General features: G+C 37.0%; 1 protein-coding gene across 5 annotated transcripts in view; it reads left to right on the forward strand.

The window, feature by feature from the left end:
- The window catches only part of LOC121075973 (myocardial zonula adherens protein), a 56,492-nt gene that overhangs the window by 14,170 nt on the left and 17,320 nt on the right, over window positions 1–25,002 (forward strand). For all 5 annotated transcript variants that reach the window (XR_005823277.1, XR_005823280.1, XR_005823279.1 and 2 more), the window contains exons 4-10: window positions 2,435–2,527; window positions 4,943–5,056; window positions 5,914–6,066; window positions 8,099–8,224; window positions 8,342–8,470; window positions 10,180–10,262; window positions 12,879–12,984. Coding sequence is in view for 2 of the 5 variants with exons in the window: in XM_040569795.1 (XP_040425729.1) it covers window positions 2,435–2,527; window positions 4,943–5,056; window positions 5,914–6,066; window positions 8,099–8,224; window positions 8,342–8,470; window positions 10,180–10,262; window positions 12,879–12,984 (804 nt within the window). In the remaining 3 variants the exon portion in view is untranslated. The remainder of the gene's footprint in view (window positions 1–2,434; window positions 2,528–4,942; window positions 5,057–5,913; window positions 6,067–8,098; window positions 8,225–8,341; window positions 8,471–10,179; window positions 10,263–12,878; window positions 12,985–25,002) is intronic.

Here is a 25,002-nt window from a genome sequence, read left to right on the forward strand (position 1 = left end):
CCACTCTGAAGTTAAATGCTTGCCTTGTCGGTACTCAAGTTAAAACAAAACAAAAAAAAAAAGAAAGAAAAACACTTGTTAGGTACTTGGGAGCTACATGTTTCAGGCTCAAGTCCTCTGTGACAAATGATAGTCCTTAATGCTTGGTGACTGAGGTGAGGGATGCACCTGGACAAGCAACCTGCCAAACAGATCTTGGGGTCCCTGACCTGAAGTCTTCATAATTTCCAATGTGATACAGGAGAATCTATGTAAGCAGAAACCTGGAAGGATAAACTCTCTTCTCTTCTGCTTTCCCCTCCCCCATCCCAGTTTTGGAAAGGCTCCTAAATTAGGTGATACACTAAAATCACTTGGGTATGTTTTGGGGCAGTCTTAAAATAGTCAGCCTAATAAGGATGACTTTGTACTATTTTCTTTGCGCATGCTCATTTATCATAATTGGCAGGAGCTCTCCTGAAAGAAAAGAAAAAATGGCATTTATGATGTTGCTCATTTCTGTGCCTGAAACTCACCATCTCTTTGTGTGTCAGACTTTGGCAATAACTCCTTAATTAGCCCAGAGCAAATAATTTGACCTTCTCTTTCCATCTACTGTGGGTCAGTGGCTATCATCTTACATTGATTCAAGTGCAAGAGAACTGCATTGCTATAAAAGGGAGGAGCACTGAGTTAAGCCAGCAGTGTAAGAGACTGTAATTATGTGTACTCCTAGCATCTGCCTAGTCTTGAGCTATCAGGACTTGTTTTTCTCCTTTATTACTCACAGTTTACCAGCTCCCAGCATTTACACTCTCCAGTTCCTGCACTTGCCAATTAGGATACATTGCTACTGCTGCACAGGCAAGGCATGTGAGCTGTCTTGGCTCTTCTTTTCCTGCCTACGTAGTTTATCTACCTTGCTGAAGCGCTGCCAGGGCATGGGTGGCTTGGCATACAGCATGATGCAGCTTCCTAGGTTGCTTCTGGTACCTGATGCAGGTTGCTTGGACTGGGACCATCTCCCTCTCCTTCGCTGTTCACTGCCAGCTTGTGGCATGGTGGGAAATGTCAGGGCATTTCAACAGCATGTCTTGCATTGTGTTCAGGATACTGTTTCTTTCAGAAAATGTGGGAAAGACCTTTGAAGAGGTGTGCTGACCCTTGCACTGCTGTCTTTTAGAGGCTATGTTCAGTTACGCTAATTTGTGAACTTTGGCCTGCCAGATAAGTTCAATCTTTAAAAGTAGAGTCTTAAATAAGAGTTCTCAGCTTGTGCCACGTATGTGCTGACGTTAAATAGACCAAAAATGGTGGGCCACATCAGAACTGCTGATCATTTCTTTTGTATCAGTGTCAAACTTGGACCTTGCAGGGGGCATGCACATTTGTAGGGACAGGACAAGGAGGGTTTCCTTCAGAAGTGCAGGAGTCAGCTTCCTTCTGTGTTTCTCATCCCAAAGGGAGCAAATAGTTGGGAGTAGGCTTGTGCCCACTCCTTGCATAGGTTTGGTGTTTGGTGGCCAGTACCCTTCTTTCTGGGAGGGAGTGTGTATACCACAGAGCTTCCAGAAATATCTCATCTTGATATTTTCCCCTCCTTCCTTCCCCAAGTCTCATTTCGGCTATGCAGAGGTAAGGTAAGCTCACTGCCCTAGATTATCTGCAGCCAGTGTGTGTTCAATTGAGGGCAGGGAGAAAAAAAAAAAGAATCTGAAATCTGAATTATATAGCTGGAAGGTAGACTGTAGGTGAACATCTAACTAGTGTTTACAATGTGTGCTCTTAAGAAAATTGGTTCTTTGCATGTTTGTAATGGCATGCAAACCCAAGCTGGCTTCTAACGTTTTTTTTCTTTTACTTTTTGTTTATAAAGGCAAGACATAATTTACATCCATAGTTCTTAAATAAAATCAAATACTCTTCAGATTTGAAATTATGTTGGTAAATTTATGCTAATATATTGTTTAGTTAATTATGAGCCTAAAAGTCCAAACGCAGTGAAACTAAAGGGTTTATCTTCAAAGGACGCTCAGTGAAAACTTAATTAAACACTTTAAATAGAATGAAGGTGTATTAAATCCACGTGTGGATGCTTTTTTGAGAAAGAAAGCGTATGTTCAAATTAGTTTTAGTTCCATTAGCCATCAAATTAGGTTAGAATGACTTATGGATAATTGAAATTCATTTAAATTATTAATCTACTAGTGTTTAAGTGTGTACAGAGAAGTTTAGAATTACTCAGAGACTTTTATATAGATCATTCCTATGTAGACAGCTCTTAAGACTTAACTTCTTGTCTTAAGTATAAAGTACTGTTGAAAAAAAAGTTAGATTAATAATGGCCATTACCAAAAGTAACAATAAAAGATATAGAAGCAAAATATTGTGTCCCAGTATAAACAGTATCATCAGCAAGTTTGATTGATAAGGCATGTGATTTTTCTAACACCAGGTGAGAGCAACTCTGGAAAAAGTAAGAAAGAAAATGTATGGGGAATATGATGAAATGAAACGAAAAATACAACAGCTTACGAATGAACTGAAAGTAAGTATGCATTCAACTGTAGGGAAAGAATAACTGTCCCTGTACTATCTAGAGACATTTTTCTCTCTTTTTTTAAATTTTATTTATTTATTTATTTGTTTATTTAATTTAGAAAAACAGAAATAATATCTCAAACCATTCTGGTTTGTTCTTTAACATGACATATTTACCTTCCTTTATTTATCTGCCTTTTCCCTCTAGCAAGGTAAAGTAGGACAGGGATGCTTTTGCATATGGAATTAATTGCCTGTTTCTTGGAAATAAAAGAACAATCTTGATAGCATCATCTGAGTACATGCTCATTCTAGACAATTTAGTAATTATTGGAGGTGTTTGGAGCAGTCATCTGCCAGGTGATTTGAAAAAATATCAATTATATAATTACGAGTAACGTGCAACTTAAAGTTGGTGTAATTTTAACAGACTGTTCTGTTCTACTGACTCTATTGTTTAAACATGATACCAAAAGAAGTAGTAATATTACTGAGTATTAAACTGCATAGCATTCCTAAAATGACTTACCATTTGGTTCTTAATGGAACCTTTTGATGGTCATTTGATGACCTTTCTTCTGATGTGTGCTTTAGCAATAAAAGCTGCTGCAGTGTGTAGAAATACCATTCATCTATTTAAGCTGGGTTCTTTGTTCCAAAAAGTCCCCCTGAAAACCTGCTGTGGAATTTATATTCAATACTGTTATTCACAGCCCTGGTTCAGATGAAGCTTTGACAATTAAACATAGCCTGACTTTTAAGGGTCTGGGACCCTGACTTGTGCCCTTCTGACATTCTTATTTGGAGACTGTTAGTTCCCTGCATGCTGTATTTATGTATAGAGATCACAACACAGAACAGAAATCTGTGGCCAGTAGTATACTTAAATAATAATAATAATTAAAAAATCACCCCAACTTGAGAGGAAGAAGGAGAGAAAACTGAATTAATTAGTCTTCATGATGCCAGCAAGATATACCCCCGATTGAGTAACATGTAGGCAAATGTGGTGTTGTCTTCTTTGTGGCTGGTCCTTGCTGAGTACCAGTGATGATATTCTGTATTTCTGGATCTTCCACTTGACCAGTAAAAATCGTGCATGTGTCTGAAAATCTCTGGGGTTTCTGACCAGCTCTTTCAGAATCTCTAGTTCTGAAGCAAATGTACAGTTTACGAAGGATTCCTTCTGACATAAACAGCGCACTGAGACATTCCCCACCATGTTTCTTAATATTTTAGAGTTCCTGAAAGAAAGTACAGGTGTTCGTCTACCTAATAACATATGCTTTTTGATTTGATTGTTTGTTTGTTTGTTTTTACATCAATGCCATCCTACATGCTATTTGAGGATCCTATTTAAAATCCTTTCTATACCCTTTGCTTCGGCTTTGAATCACTACGCTTTTTTCCCACTAATTTCCAGGACTACTTTTTGTTCATGGAGTTTGTTTGAAGTTTGTACTTCAAATACTCAGCCCTGGGCAGTATGTTTCTTCACACAAGTTCTTATCTTGTAACTTTCCTAATCCATCCAAAGCATTTCTGCTTTTGTTTGTTTGTTTGTTTGTTTTACCTGAGCACACATTTGTATAGCGTTAACTGTAACTACTTGGCTTCTGCTCCCTGTGTTGATCTAATCCGTGTATGACTTGGTTACTAAACACTAACTGTTGTCCATATCAGTCCCTGGTATTCTTATGCTTTTATCAAGAAACAAATCTGATTTATCAAAGAATCCAAGTTGGGCTGGCCTCCATTAGTAACCTTTTTTTTTCCTTTTTTATTACTAAATGGTTCATAATAATTTACATTGTTTTGAGTTTGTCTCCTCTTAAATGATGTCATTTTGTGCTTTTATTCCCTCCAGTTTTAAGCATGCGTGTGTGTGTATAACAGATGACAAATTTTTGTATAACATAGCTCTCTGCTGACTTCTCCTGCCTGCTTCATATTGTTTCATCCTTGAGTCTTCTTGGTGTTGCTTCTTTATGTATCCAGTTAGTCATTTCCTTCTTAATTAAGGCTATTCTACGGTTCACCCAAACCTTTCTAGATCTCTTCGTTTCTTGCGTTCTTCTGGTTTTCACCCTGTGACTTTTTATAGTCCACCCACTCTGTCTATGTAAGCTTTCTGAACAGACATCTGCCAAGTGTTTTCTTGTCCTTTCAGAAAACAGACAGGTTTTACACTGATTACAGATCAGCAACAAACATAGCTACTTGTGCCTTATTTCTGTTAGCATATTTGAATTATAAATTTTGTTTGTATGTTTTTGAGGTACAGGGACACGGTTTGTGTATTTTAAGCATCCTAGTACTGTGGAAATTAACCATGGGGTCTGTCTATTCTGTAGGTCCCTTTGAAGCAGTAGGTAAACTTGATCATTATTCTATATAAAACTTCTTTTTTTTTCCTGCTCAGGTGACAAATGCTCATCAGGAATCCTTAGAGAATCATGTGCGAGTGCAGGCTGCAGCCTTAGATAGCTTTAGTGAAATGAACAGCTCCTTGACATCAGCATCAATAGACTTGCAGGTACATTTTAATAGCTGTTTCACAGCTGACAACTTCCTTTTCTGATGTGCATTTAAAAGCATACATTAAACATGGATAACAAATACAGATTCTAACACTAAGCTAGTCCATAAAGTATTGTCTTGGATATCTGAGGCATCTAATTTAAGAAACTAAGGAAAAAAATCTGCAACTATTTTGTAACAACTATTAAAAAAGTGTACCATCAAGAGATACTGGTCTGCAGCAGACTAATGTCACTAGTCATGTCTTTACAGAATATTGTAAGGTGACAATGTAATTTGTTCTGTATTGTGCAAAACAGAACATCTTCTGTCTTACACCTATCTTCACCAGGTAATAGAAATGGAAGCGGCATGTGTGGATGCTAATAAGTACTTGTGAGGTTGTATATACCTGTGAAATGTAGGGGGAGGGAGAATGCAGAAACGTATTTTCTGTTTTAAAGGCTTTCAAATTCCCATGTATCTGAGTTCAACAATTAACGATCCTGTTTTCTTGTATGTCACAGTTTTTCTTACTTTAATGTGTTTAATATGTATAGCATGACTCTTGGAGAGGAGAAAGGAAGACTGTTGGGAATAACATTTGTACTAAAATGTATCCGTATTCCTTTATTTTTTTTATAGTGTTCCAGGACTTGATTTCAATGAGTATGTTCCTCATGGAAATTCCTTCTAGGAAACCAAATACAAGAAAAGTCAGGATTTTAAATGTTAAAACTTTCAAAACTGTTCATGTTGTGTTGACTAATCATGAATCTCTTAAATGTTTTTTTCTATTCCATAATCTCTTGACGACATTAGCACACTAGATTATTTGTGATTTTTAATATGTGGTTTGCCTCTTTCCTCCAGAAAACTCTAGTGGATGTTACTTTGGAGAACACTGACATAAGGGAACAAATAAGGAATTTAAAACACACACATGAGCAATCTATGGAAAAGCTGAGAGAGAAGCAAAAACAACTGGAAACAGCACAAATTGAAAATCAGTTACTGAAATTAAAGGTACAGTATATAAACTTCCCTGAAGATATTGCACAGTAAGGGCATTTAGGAGTATATTAAATGAATTCCTTGGCCTTATTTGTAAACGATTCTTCATCCATCACACCTTGCTCATTCCCTAGAGCTGTCATATTCCTGTGAAATGGTTCTGTGTTAATAACAAAGAATCCCAGCTGGCAGCAGTCAGTCTTTCCATAACATGGGATTACTATCCAGAGATGTTGGCAGGTGGAAGTTCAAACTATTAAAAGGTAATTAGTGTCCATTTCTGTAAGTAAAGGGATTTTATAACTTTACACAGTGCTGTAAGAACGTCTTGATGTTGAGCCTGTTTATATGATATTGCATAATTTTTAATAGGTAATCAAGTTTTATGAACATATGGTCAGCGGATAAGTGCTGTAGCAGCAAGTGTTTTGGAAAGAGAATTAAGCTATTTCTTTCAGAGAAATACAAGGGAATAAAATGCAAACTATATGGTTTTACATGGCAGAAAGCTTGACTGTTTTCTCATTACAATAGCTGAGGTTGGAGAGCTTGCTTAAGAATACTGTGACAGGTGCCATAATGCATCTATATTTTAGTGCTTGTTTTCACTATCCTCATTGCTCAAGTTATAAGCAAACAAATGATGGAGAGTCAGTGCCAGGGATCATATTCCAGTTCAATATATCTCAAGGACTTTGGGTTTTGATTGCTGGCTTTTTCTGAATTACATGATTCTTTCAGGCTTCCTATAGCATGAAAGGTCTTGTGTTATAGTGAAACTTAATTTATCTTCAGTCCCTCTCACAAAGTGCAAGTTACTACCTCTGTGCCAGTATCAGTCTGTGAGTTGCCAAAGAGGGCAATTTAGAACAAGTGGAGTCCTTCAGAGCTTAGTCCCTTGTCAAAGGATGAAATACACTGTTGTTATCCTACAGGGCACTAAGACAGTTGTTCCCACCATGTAAGATAAACACAAGATTTTAATAAATCATTCAGTCCTTGAAGCGAAGAAAGCAAACAAAATAAATGCACAACTGAGACCTTGAAATCCAAACAAGTTATTTAGTGGTTTTGTAACCTCTAGTGATGAGCAAGGAACACTTTATTCTTTTCTCAGATGACAGTGTATTCTCATCTCCCTGACGTGGCTTTAGCAGCCACGGCATTCCAGTATAACCGTTTCCAATTTATAGAATGTGCATTAAGAGGACTAAGTCCTAGATGAGCTATTTTACTTTGCTTTTTATTGCAGTTTACAGAGTATATGGGTTTATGCTGTAAATGTATTATCTTGTGTTTAAGCAATGAGGGTGTGGTTCAGTGAGTGTTTTGAACCAACATAAGGGGGAAATCCTGTCTCTGAATTACCATTCTTGCCCTTTTCCCTGTAGCAGTAGTAGAGTTTCTGGTCCTGTGGTTAAAAATTAACCCTCCCCTACCCCTGGGTATTTTCACTCTGAGTTGTTCACTGATCAACTTTGCTCCATGGTCACCCCAGTTCCTGTGCTGGCCTTCAGAGCAGTATGTGAAAAAGCAAGAGAGAGGAGGGAGGGTGCAGCTGTGTCTTCTGGTTAGCAGCACATACTTATGTTCAGCTTAAAGTAATCGTTGCTTTGAGAGTTGGTGGCTATCTAGAAACGGGAGCTAAGTCTTACACCATCTCTAATCTACACTTCAGTAAAATGGCAGGAAACAAAACTTTTTCCATGGGGAAACAAACCAAGTGACTTGGAGGCTGTTATGGAAGGGTTCAGTAAAGAGGTGTGGCCTGGTGCTCAACAATTGATGGCTAGTTAAATTCAAGCAACGTGAAACTTGATGAAATGGTGACTTCTACAAATTTGAATAAGTTCTACATTGGCGAAGCATTGCAATAGTTTTGATGCAAATGACAATCTGCTTCAATAATGTCAAATTTATAACAAGGTGGAACTGAAATTCAAGGTGTTATTCTTGCATCATGTGAGTTTCATTTTTCCTGCTGACAGCAGTGCTCTGCTGACAGATGGGTCATCCATGACTTTCATCCTTTTCTCTCTTATAGGTGGAATCATCACAAGAAGCCAATGCTGAAGTCATGAGAGAGATGACAAGAAAACTGTATAGTCAATATGAGGAAAAAATGAGAGAAGAGGAACAGAAACATAAAGCTGAGAAAGAAATCCTCCTAGTATGTATAGCCGGTCTGTGGCGCTCAGTTTGGGTGTCATTTCTCAGTCACCTAGTAATGTAGAGTTTTTTACTCCCGAGTGTACATACGCTACTTCACAAATGTTCTTGTTTAAAGGAGGAAACAAATCGGCTTCTGAAAGCTATTGAAGAGGCAAATAAAAAGATGCAAATTACAGAAACAAGTATACAGGAGAAAGATCAGAGAATTGGTGAGCTGGATCGGCTGATTGAACGCATGGAAGAGGTATGAGAGTTCGTTGCTTGCATTCTTTAAAGAAAATGCAGAATTATATGAAGGGAATTAGATTTTTTTTTTTTGGAAATTGCCTGCTGCTCAGTACCCTGCTCAGTGACATACCATTGCTGTTTGCATCTTATGTAGTTATTGTATCCATGTAAGTAAATGCACCTGGACTACTAAAGAGACACTGTGATTAAGTGGTTCTTCTATTTTTCTAGTTGTGTTGACAGTCAGAGCTGCTTAAGGTGTCAAAATTTATTTACTAAACCATCATTTCTGTCAGTGTCCAAGGTCTCCCGAGTCTAATGATGTAATCGTATATGACCTGAAGTCTCTTAAAAATGCTATTGGTAGGTCCACTAAAATATATTTTAGTTAGGTAGATTAAGACCTTATCATTAAGCTGTCTATTAGTTCTGACTGGAATCGCATCTCCAAATTTATCCAAGTTTCAATGAAATGCTAAACTGAGGGCTTCAAACTAAAAGTTTCTGGAGGAATTTTTGTGGATATCTAGCAGCTACTTAATTTTTAAAGATTTCTAACTTGTTTAGATTATGACTCTTTTGTTTCCTGGTATCTTTCACCTAACTGAGAATGAATGTTATTGTTTAGTCATTAGACTGAAGAGTGTCACTCTAAAAGGCATAAGAGCAGCTCTTCTGTAAGACTCCAATGCTTTTGGATGTACTTGGGTGTCTCTCGTTTAATTCAATCGCAGGCTTCTCATTATCTTTAAAGATCTGGGCCTTGCTATCTAGCATATAGAATAGAGAATATACTGGGAAATTCTAGTAAGTGGATAGAGTACAATCTTCTGGTCTTACAAGTGAAGCATTTTTTCACCAACTTTAGTAAATATTTGCTACTACTGAGAATTTTTTTATAAGACAGTCTTGTTGTCATAACTGGTTAGTCTGATGTGCATTTATATTGAGCTACTTTTGTCTAGTGCTTGCAAGTAAAATTAGTGATTACACTGAGAAATGATGTCAGCTTAATATGCCCCTTATCAACTTGATCTGGGTTTTGGCATACCACTTGTAAGTATTATGCAGTGAAAAAAGGATTGTAATATAGTTCTTACAGTACAGATAAGTTTCAGGTTATTTAATTTGCTGTTATCTGCCTCATATTTGCAGAATAAAACTGAACGCCTTTGTTAAATTCCCATTAAAGTGGATAGCTTCTGTTAATTTGTGTTGACAGTTCCCAATTCCTGATAGATCTTCACAAGCACTATGTTTGTGGATGCCCAGAAGATAAACAGGAACATTTTTTGATTTGGGTAGAAAATGGGGTAGAGGTGGAGGGAAGGAATAGAGCAATAGCTTTTATCTCTGCGGCTGAGATATCTTTTTGGAGGGATAAAATGGAAAATATGAGACTTATGTAGTTAAAGATTGTGAGGACTCATCTCTATTCAAAAATTTCAGTTTCAAGTACAACTGCACATCTTCAAATGGGAAATTGAAAAATCTGATCTTATTTCTGTGGATAGATGGAATTTGATTTTATTATTTGCATTCTGTGGTCCTTGGCTATAGGAAATACATGAATCATCTGTAACTTTGTAAACTCTGTAAATTTTGTTTAATTAGTTTCTATTTTAATTTCAAAAATGATCTTTTGAATTGCAATGAAATATGCATAGTGAAGCCTTTATATATTGACACATGGAGAACTGAAGGATAGCATTTATTGTTGTTTAGGAACGTCACCAGCTGCAAAAACAACTGGAACTAAATGAAATACAAATATCTGGAGCAAAATCTGAAAACTCTGACAGTGAGAGGTGAGATATGTCTTGTTTGTGGAACTTCTAGTGTTGGTAGGTAACTTTAGGGGGTCAGTTGATTTGTTTGTTTTTGAAGACATCTGAATTTTATCTTTCCTAACTTTAACACTGCAGTTTAGGAGAGATAATCCATCTGATGAGTTCCTTTATTTAGATATAAAATATCATTTCCATGCATTTTTCCTGAAAAGTTGTTTGTAAACATGCAGAATACATTTTAGATGGAACACATAGTGGCATATTTGTAGATGGCATTTTTCTTAAATCTGCATTCCCAAATTCAGCATAGTATGATCCTGACTATGAATACTTTGTCTCCTTCTAGACTGTTCAATACAGTTTTAAAAGAAAAGACATTCTGTATAAATATTAAGCTGTAGGATAAAAAAGGTTCATCTTTGAAAAGATGAACTCATGATGAGAGCAAAAGTTCTGCATATGACTGCCAACATCTCTTATGTATAAAAGAGGGAGAATGGAATATATTTGAGGCTTGGAGAAGCAGGTCTACAAATGTGAGGGACATTAACATATGCACGTGAACAAATGAAGGTGTGTAAAAAAAAAAAAATCTGTCATGTAACATCACAGTGCAGAAATCAGCTGTGGAGTTAGTTATTTGAGAAAAGTTGAAGGTCATGTTATTGGCAGTGAGACCTCTGTGAATGGTTCTGGAAATCATGAGGTTTAGAAGGAAGATCTGGTGGTGTTGATGGCACCTGAATGTGCTGTTTCTGCCAATGGGTGGCATGTGCATCCATTGCTACTTTGAGACTGACTAAGCACCACAACTAGGCAAAAGAAATTTATGTGACACTACTTGAATGGATAAAGATGAATTATAAGCAGCCACTGAATAATCATACTTGATTATTACTAATATTTCCGGGGCACCTAGAAACTCAGTTTTAAAGTTTTGACATCCCACTGTTCTTTATGAAGTATAATCATAAAAAGAAGTCCCTGCCCAGAGCATCTTACTAGTTGTATTGATGTGACCTGCTTATCTGGTTTCAGGAAAAAAACATCTTTTTACATCAGCCTGTTAAAATAACAATTTAGAGTATACAGATGTTGCATGCAACATAGAATATGGAGATGAAAGATAATTGCCTTCTTTCTTTACCACCAGATAACAGATACTCTTCTCACTTCAGTGAATACTGCCCTATCCACTCAGCATGAAAAGTTATCCTGCATTAATGAGGGTATAGGAAAGGCAGGAATTTGTGCAGTGCAATGCAAACAAGCATGTGGTTGTAATCTATGTAATGCAAGCAATGAATCTCTATTCGGATGCTGAGGTCTGTGCTTAACTTCTCTTCACCTGTGTATTCCTAGCCAGGCACTTATCTCCACATGAGCAATGACATCTGTTGTTTCTCTGTTACTATCATTACTTAAAATTTGGAATCTTTCAATGAGAGACCAGCTCTGTGTTACAATTGCAATCAAAATGGAAACTTACTTTGTGAGACCTTAATATGCAGGATTGAAAAACCTGCAGCAGTGCCTTGATTTTTGAGTCCTTGTCAAAGTGCTGCAGTTACAGTTTTGTAGACTACTTTACTGTTAATAGAAACTGTTTATGGGAGAGAAACAGCGTACAATTCAGTCATTCATTGGAATCATGTCATACAGTTTGCCATCTGCTGCTTTGCCTTAAAATGGTCATTCTGTTTGCAGCTTCAGCAGTTTCTTCTGCTGTACACAGAGCAGGATGAAAAGATTCCTTTTTGTTTTTGAATCCCCTCCTCAACTTCTCAAATCCTGTCCAGTCCTGAACATAGGAGTACAGAAGTTTATTTTGCAGGCAAGTGATTGATTTCTTTAAGAATTTCAGGAATTGTTCATTCAGATAAAAACAAACAAACAACAACAAAAAACAGAGGTTCCTATGCTTCCCTCCTGTTTTTTCACATACGCTAAAACTACTTTCCTGGCAAGCTGTCAAGTCAACTTGTGATAGGAGTTCTGAGGGTGTTCTATTTCTGTGTAAAACTGCTTTGAAGAAATACAGAATCTGTCTGCAAAGTCATACCTAGAAACTTTAAACATCCACGCCAGTTCCTGCTGACTGTTGTTGACTTAAAACTACTCCAGTTAGCATTCTAGTACTGTTGGCAACTATGCCAAATCCTTGATTCATGGCTGTCCTACAATAGGAGAGCACTTAAAAGGACACCTGCGGATGTGCCTTCTGGCTTCTATCTAGTATGCATTACCAAAAAGTTTGCAGGTGCTAATAAGTCCAAATAAATGTGCCTTTCTGGTGATAAAGATCTAGTTGTCTAAATGCCAACGAAAAACAGACATCTCAAGGAGATGAGCTTTATTATATCATTTAATTGTCAGCACTTTAGGCTCTGAGTAAGCACACTGGTATGTGAGACAAAGGTGAGTTAACACGGGTGGAGACAGCAACTTTGACTACAAGAGGACCATTAGAATGTACTTTACACAAATAAAATCCACGTCTGCCAGTGGAATTTGGCTTGTCTACCTCTGGACCTAATCTTCCTGATTTGTGGTGGGATTATGGCAATTTGTTCTTGTTTTCCTCATACTGCATACCTCCACATTTATATGCTTAATTCTTCCGTCTTTTGCTAGGTCACAGCATTTGGAGGAGGTAGCAGCAAGCCTAAGGGAGCGAATCAAACATCTGGATGATATGGTCCACTGCCAACAGAAAAAAGTCAAGCACATGGTTGAGGAGGTGAGATCCAGTAAAACAATGTATTTTTGACTCTTCTGGGAATGGTGATTCTTTTAGTACATAATCCAGAGAGCTATGTTCTGTGTGCAATTTCCTTATGCCACCTGAGTTACAAACGCAATAGAAGATGAATTAAGCATCTGAAGCTAGTAAAGCAGAAAGAGAAGCTAAAAGCAGTTTAATCCAATGTTTTTTGGCTTATATACTGTGATCTTTAGGCTGACTCAAGTCTTTGAGCTCTTTATGTCAGTCCAGGAAATACAACTTAATTTGAAGCATTCGGAGTGCAGAAACAGGGCAGACTAGTTATTAAGGGTCTTTTTCCTATACACAAGGGTAAGGTAGAAGCTGCCCCTTATATTTTATGATTCAGTTCCTCACAGAAATGGCAGGACAAATACGGATTTCAACTTAAAAAACAAACAAACAAACAAACAAAAACTTGTTCTTGGGATATCATCATAGCTGATCTAATTTTCTGCAAAATTAGAAGCATCTTTTTGCTGGAAAGCTGCTTTAAGTTACAGGCTACCTACATGCCAAGAAACCATTCAGCAGTCAGAAAGCTGTGATTGCAGACATTTCTGTTTCTCCAGGTGAATGATAGACTGACATGGGATATACGTAAATTGTTTAAATTGGAGCTATACAAAACAGACTGACAGCACTATTATGCTGAGCCTTGTTCCTGCACAGAGGATGGGCATTCATGAAATATCTCTTATTTGTATTTCAACATCACACATCCACAAAATCAAATATTTGGAAACTATTCTATTCTAAGGCATTCTTTCTGCATCGTAATATGCTGTTAGAGTATTTCTGATTAGACTTGGATTTTTCTTGTTTATCGAAGTATTATTATATACACCTCTGTCTATATGCTATTTACCTATTATCTATCTTGGTTTATATATTGGTTACAAGATTCTGATGCAGTCCTGATATATGATCAGATGTTTGATACTAAGTGATCCTGTCTTACATGCAGAGAGATGCAAAACTGAATAGAAAAAAAGTGGGATGCAAAATTACCTCTCTCTTTGCATTCAAGTTCTTCCATCACATATATTCAATAGTGTATTGTTATAAAGTATTGAGGTTTTCTAGTTCAGCAGATTTTTTTTACTACTTTCAAGCATCATAGAAGGTTGTCTAAAACTGGGATAGCAGTCTTTATGCCACAGTACTGTAGTAAGGAAAACATCTCCAATCTAATAACCCAATCTAATTAATCTAGAACAATTATTTAATCTGGAGTCTATTTTATATCTCAGTAAGTCAACCAGCATATTGTGAGATATTTTTTTTTCCCTGCTCAGAAGTACTATAGGACTTGTCACTTTGATATTTGTGGCAACCCAGATGATTCTAGTAATACATACTACATTACTACTACATTCTAGTAATACACACTACTAGTTACTGCTAAGTATACTCTAAAGTGCTCAATGTAACGACCTCTAGTGGACTGCGTTGGTATAACAAATACATTCAATTCCATGGAGTGTTTTCGCAAAAACATGTATAAAGCTTAGGCCAGTGATTATTATATCAAAAATAATAGTTTTAATTGGAGAGTTTAGCTTTCTGATTCTGTTAGCATTCATAAAGACACATAACTACAGAGTGATTATATGAAGGTGCTTTTATTAGGCGCCGGAAGTTAGGGGCATGTCTGCCCAAATCTAACTTCGTTCGATTTGCACACACAACAAACATTTATACTATTTAGAAACACACATTTGCATAATATACTCATAATCATCAGTTATCTTCATATTCATTGGATGAATGTATATTCCATCTTCTATAATCACAGCCCCTTTATTAATCTGATTGGTCCCTTTTTTGGTTACTTATATACTTTACTGATTACATTGGATTTCAGTGGTATTTACCTTAGTTTCCAAACCATTTATTCACCTAGCAATAATCTCCCACATATCCCTAATATTTATCCTAACTACTATCTCTAGATCAAATGAGCATTTATGGTATGCATTGTTAGCAGCAATACTGGTTTTACTACTAATACACCTGTTGCCATGTTATCTTTTACCAATAATTCCTTGTAAGATGTATCTACTGGTGTATTCATCTACACAGAAGGCCCTTCTAGATCTTCTGGTCATCCTCTTTAAAAAGTAGAATGTTAAATGTCTAACTCACTACTAACTCACTACTTAACTGTCAAATATAACTACTTTATTTGCTGTCTGGCTACCTGCTTTTCAAAATCAATTAACTCTATACAAATTGTTTATTGCTTTATATAGAGAATATACTTTATTTTTTCCTTTATTCCTTGTCTATTTTAGTTTTTCTTTTAATACAGTTAACTTGAAAGCTGCATGAACACTTGTAACTACATTATATTCTGATTAGTGAACTAAGATTTCAGTAGCAGAAATTTGATCAGGTCCGATGGTGCCAAATAAATTAGGCACTTAATATTTTTAATTTCGTGGTGTCTATGGTGTATGTTTCAGGTGTCTGTGGTGTATGTTTCAGAAAATATCTACCATATTGCTGGCATGCTCCATTTAAACCTTTTTTAATTAAAGGCTTAAAAATAGAAGCTTTAATTGGGTACAGAGAGCTGTAGTTGCCCACTGGGGGGAAGAAAGCATTGCAGATGTGTATGCCCTTTAAAAATCAGAACTACCCACACACGGCATTGTTTTGTGTCTCTTCTGTACGTAAATATTAGAAAAGCGTTCTAAGGTTCACTTTCAGCAACACTTATTAACTATGCCATAGTAGTTGAGAAACTGACAACAAAAGTACTTCTTAAAAGGTAGGACGTTGAAAGAGAATACTTGATGATTTGGAGATGTTAAAAACTAGTGAGCAGTAGCACTAAAACACACTAGAGTAGATAGAGAAAATTTTATAATTGTACTGCTACTTGAGTCCCAGGAAATGTGTTCATCAGAGTATACTTGAACAATACATATCTCTCTGCATTAAATTTAACCTAATGCAGAATGTAGTGGCTAGGAAGATCAAGTAAAATCTCATGTAAACCTGCCATGTTATTCGTCATTGAAATACTTTTATGGCTGGTATCTGTAAAATAACATTACATCTTAGGGTTTATGAGGGTATTATAATGATCAATAACTTGTATTTAAATAATATAATTGAGAAAGAATGACCTAAGGAGCTAGGAAGCATGCTCTCTGAAACTCTTAGCTTCTCTGATGCATGGGAATAGACTGCTAACAGGCTAACCTGGGAAACCCAGAACAGAAGTAGAATGACAGTCAAAATTATCAGCAGTATTTTTGTTAGAAACTGGAAAAAAAAAAAAAAAAGATACTCTATGAACTAGGTGAGAACAATGTCTAAACACTTGCTTGACTACAGGATAAGCTTAGTGTTTAGTATTCAGCTTGGTATATTCAGATATAGCTCTGAAGTATAAATGGGCATTTATTCTTTCAATGTAAACCACGACAGATTTGTGCTGTTAGCATCGCCAATTTAGACAAAGTGCAGCTACAGAAATGAACATCATTTCAAAGGGGTGCTGAACAAACAAAATATGCTGCTTCAAATTCATATGGAGAACTGTCAAAATTGAAAAAGTGCTCAGACAAATCTGATGGCTGAAAAATCACAAAATAGATTGCTGTTCAGTTCTTTTTTAGGGAAAGATGATGGATCACGTGCAAGTGATAAATGGGAGGCATTCTGTTAGAGAACAGCAAGCAGTCAAGAGGGAAGTGAAAGGAAAAGCTTTAGTGTGGAGTTTTGAGGTGCAATAGGCAGCTCTTACACATTTAGTGCTGTTTTAATAGCATTTAAAATGTGTTAGGAGGCTGTTGTCAGTCCTAATCTAGGCATGCAGGAAAGGGGACGCTGACAAAGAAGCACCAATTGTAGAAGGCATAGGGGAAAAGAGTATTAAAAGTCTTCATTTCCAAAGGACCCATCTTGCTGATACTGAATGCTGTAAATATGCAAATTGCCTTTGGTGGAACTGAGCCCAAGCAGAGAAGGACAATCACAGTTCAGTGTGCTTATGTGACATTTCAGGCATTAATAAAACCTTCTTCAATTTGACCTAGACAGACCAGTCATAAACAGGAGCATGGAAAACAATTTTCAGAAGAAAATAAAAGATAAAATAAGAGGTAAAATTTAAGAGGTTAAAAAAAAAAAAAAAAAAGAAAACAAGGAAAAATTCTGGAAGTTTTCTCAAATCTGTGACCTTCAACATCTCTGTGTGTTACATCTCTCACACAACCATTTTTCAGCCTCATAGGGTTTCTCTTCTGGGAGAACCAAGATCAGAAAGAACCCTTTAGAGCAACAGCTGACCTGAAAGTTATCCAGCATAGTCTTGAAGCCTGATGTTATCATTGGAGAGAGACTGCAGATGTCTTAAGGTTTACAGATTTTTCCCTGCCATTGCAGCTGAAAGTGCAGGACTTGCATTTGGCAAGTGTGCAGAAGTCCAGCCTCTATCTCCTATTTGTATGTAGCAGGCTTTCAAAACAAAACAAAAAAAAAGAAGAGAGAGATGGACAGAGGAATGGGTGACCTAAGAGCTCAGTGGTGAAATCAGTGAACATGAGTAATGATAGACTTGATTAACTTCACTTCTGTTTTTTTTTTATCCCTCTCCTTTGTAGTCATTTTAAAATGTTGACTGGGCGGAGACAGGCTTTCAATGGCAGGCCCCAAAATAGCCAGCTTGATCAGAAGCAGAAAATTCACAGGGAGAATCCCAACATGAAAGGTGGAAGGATGCAAACTTCAGACCCTTCCACTAAGGAGTTTCCAGTTCAGAGACTGAAGTGATAGGCAGATGGAGCCACAGCGGCGCTAGGGGAGGGTAAGGGAAGCTGCAACCACATTGCTTCTTTAAGGGTGGAAATGCTTCTGTGAGAGGGATGAAAGCTTGCTCTTTTAGGTTATCTATTCTGTATGGTCAGTTGGTTTAAACCATTGTCTGTGTAGGAGAATGGAAACAGTTTAGTGTAAGATAAAGCTAAAAATCTTCAAATCATATCCAAAATTTTATATGAGCAACAAAAGCATTTCTTGACATTATCTCCATTTCAGTCCTGGAAAGATTAAGAGAGCTTTAGATTTGAAATCTGTGCAGTTGAAATTGAAATGGAATGCACTTTCATGGCACAAAAAGCTCATGTTGTACATAATATTATTTAGTATTACGAAGCAGGAGAGAGGAGAAAAGTACTTACATTTGTAAGCAAGGCAAGTGGGTTGATGCAGATATAAAGAGCTGTTCTGAAGGGGACTGAAAAGAGAAAAGGATATTTGATTCTGTGGCACAGAATTATCAACAGAACTCAGATTTCACATGGAATTCCCTAACTACTGAATTAAACTGTCTCTAGGTCATGGCCCATGAGCTGTTCTCCAGCTTTAGTCTCAGATTTGCTGGATAATAAATGGTGACCAAACACCAGAGAGAAGCTTTATCCTGTTCTGTTGTGGAAGATACTTGCATGAAAGGACAAAGTGCTAACAAGCAAGTGATGTTTTATACTGCACAAACGAAGAATACAGAAGAAGTTTTCCCATCAAAGACTTAATAAACAGCTGCAAACTTCTCTATCAAAATACTCCAACTTGAGACGCATTGAAAAATAGCCCAGTTTTAATATGGAAGTAAAGTTTCAATTTTAGGTCAAGTAAAAGAAGACAGACAGAAGCATAGAGGATGAGAAGATGAAATTATCAGCAACAGACAGAAGCCAAATTATTACTAACCAAAATCTGCATTGTATTGTACCCATAGTAAAAGCAAAAACAACAGCAACTGCAAAAACACAACAGCAAATGTAGAAAGAAACCCACCCTGGGAGCTTGGAGAAAGAAGATATATGGCAGAACATAAATAATACCCCTGCAGTCCAAGTGTTCGTCATGCCTCAGTGGACTTGAGCAATGCAATACATTGTTTATCTATTGGCAAAAGTAGAATCACTGCTGGAGTTTAGTGAGATTGTTTATACATTCATAGCATCAGCTCTTTCAGCCGGGAATTGCATGGCCAAGTCGTTAATTAGAAGACTTAAACACTGCTAAGGTAGTTCTTAATAAGGTGTGTTGAACTGTTAGACAAGGTGCTGATATTTATAACCCATTAGGACATCTAGGCCCTGTGGGCCTGCTGTAGGAATAGATGGACATCAAAGACTGCTGTAATACATTCATACAGGTCACTAGTTTAGAAAGGTTGCTAAGTTGGTGCAATAACTTAAATCAATAAGTAGTTACTTTTTCTTTATATAAAATGGGAGTTTTAAAATACCAAGAAGTACTGATTTAAGGAGGACTAAAGGAAAAAGGTGCTCATTTCTATTTGCTTTATTATGTTCCCTGAAAAAAATTTCAACACTAGCCTCTGATAAGTACTACTTAAGGTCCAGTGAAATATTGGAATCTTGAGTAAAATCTTGTTTTCCTTGTACAGCAACTGTCTGAGAGTTCAGGCTGATGTTGCAATGTCTTGTCTGTCTTGTTTTGTATGGTGTAATATGTGTTTGTCCTGTGTTTAGTCATATTTACAACCAGTTTGTTCATGTCTCTGTATCAGTGTTACAGATGCCAAATTGATTTATGGTAGATGAATAAGAAAAATGCATGATACTTGAATAATATATAATATTTAACTATATTAGTACTGTCATATTGTGTTAAATATTTTAAATTAATGGAAGATATTATCAGGTGGTAAATGTTGACTGAATTTACCTAACAGCTGGATCTGTTCCAATTCAATAGATAACTGTATATTTCGAGCCTCCAGAACTGTGACTAAGTATACAAAATAAAATCAAGTTTGCTATTTCAGACTTTCTTTATAAAGGCTCTACAATTGGACATAACTTTAATTCTCTCTTATGATGCTTCTTCTTTCTCCTTTAATTGATTCATAGTTGTGTTGATTTCCCTTCTAATATCACTACTCCTCCAGCAGTTACTTAGAGGACTCTTTCTTTCGGGTCTCTTGATACTCCTCTTGACTGTTCTTCTTAGGTGCTCTACCCATGAAATCAATGTAATGCTGTTGACTTATACATCTAGCTATCTATCTTTACTGAAGTAGTTGGTTGACAGAGCAAGAGAAATTCAGAAGTGCAGCTCTTGCCAGAAAATATTTACACTGTCCATTCAAATAGCATGAGCATTTCATCTGGTATTTGAGGACATTTACTGGAGACCCCATAAGGTACAGTAGGGAGAAATAAACATATCTTCATTGATGAGACAGACAACAAGAATTGAATTTTCTGGGAGATGCTACAAGATAAGGTCAGTCTGGAAGTTGAGGGAGTTTGAGAGAGAGAACCTTGAGGTTTTAGAAGGAGGCAAAGGTATAGAGATGGTAACAGCAATAGCACAAGGAGGAGAGAGCCTGGAAAAAAAGTACGGTGGCATTAGTAATCCTCAGCCAGTGAATAAATTCAACAAGATTCACATTGTACATGGGGGTCTCATAGGCTGATTCTGATCACTGTCAACTGCAGTAGATATGTGCAGTGCAAGCTGTACACCCAACATGACCTGTAGGGATCTTTATGGATCTGGCCATGACTGAGAGAGATCAGGTGCCCTTTCCTGTGCTCAGCAGCCAAGTGTCAGGGATTGAAGTGGGGTAGACAAAGGGCCGAGCTTGTGTGCCCTCACTGTGTTGACCTGTTGGGTGCTCCCCAGCCCTGGGATGGCCAAAGAGCGCATGATGCATCAGTTCCTGGCAGACCAGGTAAGTTACAATACTGTAGCTTGGGCCTTGTTGCTCTTCCCTTCCTCATTTCTGGAATAGTCATCTGTTACCCAACAGGAGGAGGAAAGGCAGCAACAATGAATGCAGTCGAGTGGGGGAGCTAAGAGAGAATGAAGTGATAGGAAAAGAGGGTGATGTTGTGACCCAGGACTGCTAAATTCACATTTCTACTGTTAGCAGAACTGTCTTCAAAGGAATGAGTGGGTGGGTCATTTAACACAAATGTGTTGTTAAGCAGATTTTTGTTTGACTGCTTAATGTGGGTGTGAGTAAATATTGGTGGAAAAATGGAGGAAAATGAATGGCTAGTGAGTCTAGCAATGCAAGACAGGGAAGAGATGAGCACTAGGGAAAGCCTGCCTGGGAATTTGTAGACAAGGTTGGAAGAAGAGAGTCTGAAGGCTACATCTCAGTAGTACTTGAGGAAAATGATGGAGAAATCTGAAAGGGTAGTTGTGCAAAAGCCAGATTTGGGAGCAAGTTGCTGAGTTGGCTATGAGCTGAAATGCCAAAGTTTGCAGATACAGCAAGGGTGAGGTGGATTATAGGCCTTGGTCATTGCTCCCCCCCAAAATGTAGGAAGATCTTGGTGATATTTTTGTCCTGGAGTCAGTCCAGAAGTGAGTCAGTCTTTGCCTTGCACTGATTTGTTTTTGACCCTAGAGTGGCCTGGCCACCACACAGGCCTTTAGTTCGGTATTGTGTTTGACCTATCCTCCTTCACCTTTCCTTCTCCTTACCTTATATTCAACCAAAAGTCAAAATCTATTGCTCTGTCATCTGTTAGTTGTTCTCTCACTTTATACAACTCCTTGGATCAAAGACCCTCTTGAGATTATGTTTTGTGCAATACACGTCTAAGCATTATTATCTTAGATTAGTTTGCCATAAGTAAGATTTTTATGGAAAAAAAGTCAATATAATGTTAAGTAGCAAGGCATTATTTTTATTGCTGAAGAGCTTTTACCCAACACCAGCATTATGAGCCACTGTCTTGTTACATTCCTCTCTCAAAGGAAACCAATATAAATGCACTGAATTAAGGTTTCATTTTATTTAATATAGTAATATTAGTAATATATTAATATAATCCCCCAAACTTATTCCTGTTTTTTTTTTTCGTGTGTGTTTGTTTTTCTCTCTCTCTCCCCCTCTCTCTCTCCTGGTTTCCTCCAAGTGCACGTCCGCTTGAAGAGTAATTAAATCAGGTTTGCTCATTCCTGGTCTTCCCTAAGCTAATGGCATAAAATGATGTGTACCCAAATTCTTATTCTGTAAATAAACTTCTTTTGTAGTAAACTACTCTGGTGGGATGTGTCATCCATGTCAAGCCTTGTGGTAGGCTTAAAGGTGTTTCAAAACCTTGGTGGAAGCCATTTTAGCCCTTGGACAGCAGTAGTGTTGAGACAATTAATTGTCCGTGTGTTGGGGAGTACAGCATGTGTGTATGTCGTATGGTTGCCCTGCTGTGCTCTGGCTTGTTTTCCTTCTGCAGTGGCCTCAAAGGGTAGCTCTGCTGCATCTGGGGAGCAGAGGCTGCCAGACTGTTTTCCTGGCCCTGAAACAGCCTCTGCCATTGTAACAGCTGCTAAATTTCTCATGATATGTATTTGGCCTGTATAGCTGCCTTGAGTTGAGTTTACTTGTCTATAGTTGAGTTCATAATGTTGTAAAGATCTACCAAAAAGTTTTATGTAAGTTCCATAATTTGCAGCCTTATCATATCTGTGATCTGCATGGTCTAATCACTCAGTTCTGTTTTGCTGCTAGACTAAGACTGCATGTGATGATATACTACAACATTGCCTCTTCTCCATATGTTAGAAAGAGAAGGCATATTTTAAAATTCTAGCATAATTCTTTAGAAGGACAAAGTAGATTGATTAATTGGGCTTTGATTGATGCTATGTAAATGTGTTAAAAGGAGGCAGGGAGTGCTGTTCTATGTTGTCCAGTCTGCCAGTTCTTAGAGGATTCTTAATTAAAAAAAAAAAAAAAAAAAGAGAAGTAAAAGCAGTAAGATTCCCACCAAATTACAAAATCTTATTTTTGGAGTTGAGGTTTGTGTTTGGGAAGAGGAGGAAGCAGTTTGTCAGTCTTCCCCCCTCCCCCCAGGGGAAAGAAAAAAAAAAAAAAAAAAAGGCAGCTGATGAGCTCTCCTTCAAAAACAAGAATGTGTATCTATCAGGGCAAAACCTTCCCCTGATCCCATAGCTCTGCTTGGCTTCAGTCTTCTCTGCACTGTACTAATTACAGGTGTTAAAATTATTTACTTGTATGCACAGTAGGAGAACAGAATATCGACAGAGAAGACCCACTTAAAAATCCTAAAATAACAGTTTATCTTTTCTCAAGTGGAATTTACTGGCAGGGCTGAAGCTGTTGAACCAGTGACTTAATTTAGTCACACTAGTAAACAAAGTAGTAATTAAATAAGAAGATATTACACCGTTCTGAAAATTCTGAAGTTATACAGTTCTGAAAATGCTACAAGCTTTGGATTTCTGTGATCAGAAAACTGAAATGATAATAGCTTCAGATGACTGATAACTTTTGCATGCATCTCAAAGTAAAAAAACAAACAACAAAAAACTGATTTTGAGAAAGATGAATGATGTCAGCACTCATATTCTGTAACTGTTCAGATAAAAATACTCTATGAAATTTACATTTTGCTTTTTTTCTAATAATAACTGATTATTGTGTTAATTGAAAATCGGGAAGACTGAATTAAAGTGGATTTGGTGATTTTATAACTTCAGTTGAATTTATTTATCTGTTCTTCATTTTTTAATGCTTCTGTGAGTTTTGGTTGCACTGTAGATTTTTGGGAGGGTGATAGTATTACTGGCGCTATGATTATTGTACTTTTGAGTATTTTATCATTCTCTTTTAACATGATGTGACTATTTTTATTAATCATTATTTCTAGATGTATTGAAAAGTTTTAAACTGGTGGTCTTGGAGGGTTTTGTTAATTTGCTTTCACAAAATTGGTTTTAAAATATAGAATTAAAAAGTGACTGGTGAGACCACGTGAAAAAATCTGACCAAGCAATTGGAAATGGTCTGTCTTTGTGACTGCCAGAAAAAGAAATGTATTCTGAGGTTTGTTTGGTTCTATACAATTCTATAAAATAATTCATTTTGGTAAAATCCACTAGGTTTTTAGTAATATATTTTCCTTTTTTCCTTAAAATTGTGAAACCCATAGCCAACCAATAACCTGACAAAAAAGGCTACCTCATTTTATGTGAATTTTTATAGAAAATGCCTATGCTTTATTATGTATAGATATTTTTATACTTATGATGAAGAAAGCTATAAGTATGGATCTACTTTTTTCACTGTTGGCATATTGCCCCATAATAGCAAGGAATGTGCAGAACAGACGCTTTTCTAGTGCTGTAAGGGCATTTTATATCTTTCCTCATCTAACACAGCTTTAGCTTTTTTGTACATACAATAATAAAGATTTTGCTAAAAGCAGTGCATGGTAGACTGGCATTCTATTTGTGATGCAGACCATCCATTTACTGCCTTGGTTTACAGCTGTTTTTCAGCTTTCAGGTGTAAGATCAAAAGCTTTTTGAATCTTTAAACTCTAATTTTGAGGAACCATGGAGACACTTGACTCAGATAATGCGCTGTTGAGTACAGCAGAAGTTGTTGGTTGGGCTCTGCCTAGTTAAAGAGAGCTGGTATGGAACAGGGACAGGGGGTTAATTAATGATGTTCCAGCACTGCAGTTGTAAGAAATGCATTCCCATGGACTTTGAAGGGGAAAAAATCCTGAGTTTATACTTATTTCACATCATCTGACGTGAAATAGCATGTTCAAAAAAGGTCAATTTAAATGTAATTAGAAGAATTAGACTTGACACCATTTAACATTGAGCGCATAAATACTGTCCGTTGCTATCAGCTTTCATTGTTTTGTTGTACGACAAAAATTGCATGAGCACAGGACAAAGTGGGAAATTTATCTTCTCCCAGTTCCTACCTGCATACAAACACGATGCAGAATCCACTGTCTCCCAAGAACTGATCTTTCGGTGCACTTCTGATGATCTGCCATAGAAGTACTTTTATCAGTGCTTTCTGCACCTGAAGCAGACCGTAACTGCAGATACAGGAAGCACCTTGCCTGTTGTGCCTGTTAAGTGGTGTGTGTGTCTACAGCTGTGTGAGTAAGAACCTGAACCTCCTCCTGGGGAAGCAGTAACATTTGAAGTTGCTATTTAGCT

This window comes from Cygnus olor, chromosome 11, assembly GCF_009769625.2.
Source record: "Cygnus olor isolate bCygOlo1 chromosome 11, bCygOlo1.pri.v2, whole genome shotgun sequence".
In the NCBI taxonomy this organism is placed as follows: Eukaryota; Metazoa; Chordata; class Aves; order Anseriformes; family Anatidae; genus Cygnus; species Cygnus olor.